We start from the raw sequence: 4,259 nt of genomic DNA, 5'->3' as shown, positions 1-4,259 counted from the left end.
CCTCCAGAGAAAGCGGAGGGCTGTGAAAGCTACCTGCAATACCTGCAGGACGGGGAGAGGGTGACGCTTCGCGACGCCAACAAAGCTCTGGGGAAGAAGCGCATCAGTCTGGATGTACGTTGGCAACATTTCAGCAGTTTCATGTGATTTGGTTTACAATCACATCGCAAATCTTGACACTTGAGCTGTGTTCTGAAGTGAGGGCAGCAGAGTTCAAGTTCTTTTTTTTCTTCTTTTTTTTTTTGCTGTATCTCCCTCCAGTGCATGAATTCCTCTTACATCTGGATGTAAGAGGAATTCATGCATTAAACAACAGCTCACTCTGATTCATGCAAACACGTTTTCTTGGAGGTCAGAAAGAGGACTCCTCTAAGCCGTGAGCCGAGAGTGTTGGAACTGTTCTGTGTTTCAGCGAGTGAATGTTATTTAAACATAGGTTATGAAAGAGGGACGGTTGGCGGGTAGCCTCCATCAAAGCTGCTGCGGCGAGCCCTCGCCCCGCACGCCGAACATCTGTCTGTACTCTCCTGTATGTGGACTCCGCTCCAGACCATATCCTGATTGAATTCAGGGACCAATAAATAGAATAAATAGATTGTAATGTTTTGACTCGCACGTTTTTTAAAGAATGGCTTCGCCATTCATCTTTGCTGATGGCTGCTGGTTGTGTGAGTCGAGGGCTCCGTCTCTCTCTGGGGTCTCCTCTCTTGTAAATGTGCACACTCTCATTCATGCAGGGTCGGCTCTCCCCAGTGCCTGCAGCCCCGTCCATATTCCACATGTTTATTTTTCCAATTATGGCCATGTTAGCAGATACATCAGAGTCGAGAGTTCTCGCCAAGATGTTGTAACTGAGAATAGCGGTTAGTCTCACATTTCCAAGAAGAAGGTGAAAAACAAGGTCGGTATTGGATTTGCTCACCACACTGAATTTTTCTTCTTTGTCTTTAAATTGTCAGAAGGGGTTGATTTACAGTTTAAAAACAGGATTGAATTTTTTTCTCTGCTCTCAGGAAGTATTAAGTTTCCGACACTTATTTGGCCTGAGGGGCAGTCTTTATTATGCTGTCAGACGGTAATCATGTAAAGTTACCTCACATTATGAACGCAAACCGACATGCATCTTTGCAAATCCATCAATCAAGTCACAGAGTAGGATAACTAATAATTAACTCTTGTTCTGCTACCCCCTGCTGTCATCCAGGCTCTTTTTTGTCGTTAACATGTATTAGTTGTGTTGTGTTCGGGGGTCATGTAAGGAAACGACATGTCGATTTGAAACTAAGCAGTCGCTGATGTGTACTGACAAAGAAGCATATTTGTCTTCTCAGGATCTGGAGTGTGACGTTTCTGTGGAGGATGACAACCGTCAGGAGTGGATCTTCACTCTTTACGACTTTGACAACAGTGGGAAAGTCACTAAAGAGGTTTGTGCGTCAGCTTCGCTCCTCGTTGTTGTGCCACACAGCCTGTGCCCACAAAATGTATTGACAGCCCTTTTGTTTTTCATTTGAAAGGTAAAGCTCTAAGCTTTTACTGACGGTTGCATTTTGTGTGTCACCACAGGACATGTCGAGTTTGATGCACACCATCTACGATGTGGTGGATGCCTCTGTGAATCAGTCCTGCCACAACAAGAGCAAGACTCTGCGCGTCAAACTGACTGTCACTCCAGAGCCGAGGTGCCACCGAAGAGAAACAGGGGCAGGTGAGAGGAGCAGGAAAACAGCATCAGTAGCATCACTTACACATATTTGCTGCAGAAGATACTCTCACAAAACATTTTTGGCTTTTTAACAGTTTCAGATCACACAGATATGGTGCAGGTTGTGTAACAGTCACCTGTGTATAAACGTTGCTGGAAAGGTTCTTTCTCTTTCATTCTCCAGAGCGTGGTCACCAGGAAGAAGGCCGATCGGCCGACAAGCGGCTGTCCTCCTACGTCAGGTCAGTGGCTTTGACTTAAATAACATCTGTAGGAAAACATGTGAGAATTTCCTCATTGAGATCCAAAAGATTCAAGATTCAAACGCTTTATTGTGATCGTCAGGAAGACAACAAAATTCTGTTAGAGCGCCACAACCCAACATAGTATGATGTGGGATTAAGAAAAAAAGTGCATTAATGGTGCAGAATCCCAGGAATAGTCATTATGATAACAGAGGCCAGTCCAGACACAGGATGTAAACAAATTACTATTGCAACAAGACATCATCAGTGGGGTAAAACTAACCTATCATGACGGTCTAATCCCAGCTCAATTGATCATATTTGTCTTATTTCTTGCAGTAAAGGGCAAAACAATGATCCCCCAGCAACAGAAAGCCAACATTACTGTGTGGATGAGAACACAGAGAGAAGGAATCACTATCTGGACCTGGCTGGTATAGAAAACTACACCTCCAGATTTGATGGTAGGTTTCTTTTACTCTCTTTCGCAACTTGCACTATTGGGTGCTCCAATATTCTCAATATATAACAATACCAAGGTGACTGATGCAGAGTTGAATCAACGCCAACTTAACATCCTTCAATGTTCTCTCGTCTCCCTCAGGAACCACCCCCGTCAACCCCCCTGAAGAGCCTCAGTGTCGCAGCTCTCAAAGCCAGAGCCGCTCGCGCTCGCAGGAGCCAGACGCCCCGGTCGTCCACCAGCGCCGCTCGCAGGTTATCGGCGACAGCTACAACCCTACAGAGTCCCGGAGCAGGGGCGCACAGTTCATGAAGTCCCCCAAAGGAAACTACAGGGGCAGCGGCGGCAACGGCGGCGGAAAGTCAAGCAAATGTCACGGCCACCACGCTCCCCCGCAAACAATGCTGCACGGCGGCGGCGCCGGCGGCCACGGCGGTCAGGATGTGTACCACTTGCCCCACCAGGCCCAGCCGTCCAGCCACCATCAGCACCCACTGCAGTATAGCCACAGTAAACGCTTGAGGGCCAAAGCGCGGGAGGCCATGTCGCCCTCCAAGGTCCCTCAGCCTCACCCCCTGCAGCAACCGCCCCTGCCCTCCGTCCTGCCCAGTCTGGAGCGAGAGCAGGCGCCCGGCCCCCCCGGCAGCCCCCCGGGGTTCGTGGTCCCTCTGGTCCAGCGCCACGAGCACCACCACCACCACGAACACCACCACCACCACCACTACCACCACTACCACCAGACATGACCGCGCTCACAGTGCAGTGACTGTAACTGTACGGGACCAACCACACCAGTCTCAAAGACCCGGCGGCGTTTCCCGCTCCGTCCAGGATCCTCCCATTCCCCGACCTACAAGCTATACAGATATATCCTGAGATTACATGTACTGAAGGAACGTGTAGTGTGACGGCAAACGATACTGGACCAGAACGACGTGGTTGTTTAAGAGGAGGAGACCAGTGGCACAGTTTGAGTGTTTTATCATAGATGTTTCTGCTAGAATGGCTGCACTCCTTACTTGCATTCATTAAGGGTTCCAATAGAAAAGGAGTCTCCGACGACTCTTTGCATCACGTATCTTCCCTTTGGAAGCGGTTGATTAAAGTCCCCGGAAGCTACTTGCCAGAATAGTTGTGTTGTTCTATGTGAGACATTTCCAAAACATGGATCTCAGGTGTAAAGGTGCTGCTGCTCTCAAACTTTTCACAGAGGCCTTCTGTGGACTGAGGGGGTCTCCTTTTTTTTTTTTTTTTTTTTTTTTTTTTGAGAGGGTTATGAAATCACCACTGCCAGTTTTAATGCAAAAAATATCTTGCTATATGTATAAAACAAAAATCTATATATGTAAACACATTTTACTGTATAATTAATATACTCTATATGCATATTTCTTCATGGATACTATTATGCATATATGTATTTTGTCTTTTATATATTTTAATAAACGTTATATAGATCATTTATGTCATTGCGGGGAACTTTTTTTTTAATTGTCTTTGCAACACTATTGATACACGCATGTCTGCTGCCTCAGTGTGGTGAGAAAGTGAATCACACACTTTCCAGAAGAAAAGCAGTAAGTATTGTCTTAATAGGTGTGAGTGATAGAAGTGGGGGATGTGCTATTGCTTCACACGAATATGTAATAACTTTTATTTTATTTCAAATAAATTAAAAAATCAGTCAAAAACTAAATTTGTATGCGACAGTGAAGCTGCTAAATAATGATGTTTGAAGTAATTAATTCTTTACACAGCTAGCACATAGAAATTGCAGGTGAAATTATTACTAAATTGAGTCTCGTTGAATAATAAAGTTAAGTTTGATGTAAACTGAATACACTTG

General features: G+C 45.6%; 1 protein-coding gene across 1 annotated transcript in view; it reads left to right on the top strand.

Moving 5' to 3' along the window:
- nkd2b (NKD inhibitor of WNT signaling pathway 2b) overlaps positions 1 to 3,760 on the top strand; it is a 23,447-nt gene extending 19,687 nt beyond the window's left edge. The window contains exons 5-10 of the mRNA XM_080500284.1: positions 1 to 114; positions 1,332 to 1,427; positions 1,567 to 1,708; positions 1,890 to 1,947; positions 2,290 to 2,414; positions 2,555 to 3,760. The exon at positions 1 to 114 is cut by the window's left edge and continues 8 nt beyond it. Coding sequence (XP_080356410.1) covers positions 1 to 114; positions 1,332 to 1,427; positions 1,567 to 1,708; positions 1,890 to 1,947; positions 2,290 to 2,414; positions 2,555 to 3,159 — 1,140 coding nt within the window. The 3' untranslated portion in view covers positions 3,160 to 3,760. The remainder of the gene's footprint in view (positions 115 to 1,331; positions 1,428 to 1,566; positions 1,709 to 1,889; positions 1,948 to 2,289; positions 2,415 to 2,554) is intronic.
- Positions 3,761 to 4,259: the final 499 nt, after the last annotated feature.

The sequence above is a fragment of the Blennius ocellaris genome, assembly GCF_963422515.1.
Source record: "Blennius ocellaris genome assembly, chromosome: 8".
Taxonomy (NCBI): Eukaryota; Metazoa; Chordata; class Actinopteri; order Blenniiformes; family Blenniidae; genus Blennius; species Blennius ocellaris.
Note: the sequence above shows the minus strand (reverse complement) of the source record. Positions and strands in the feature narration are given on the sequence as shown.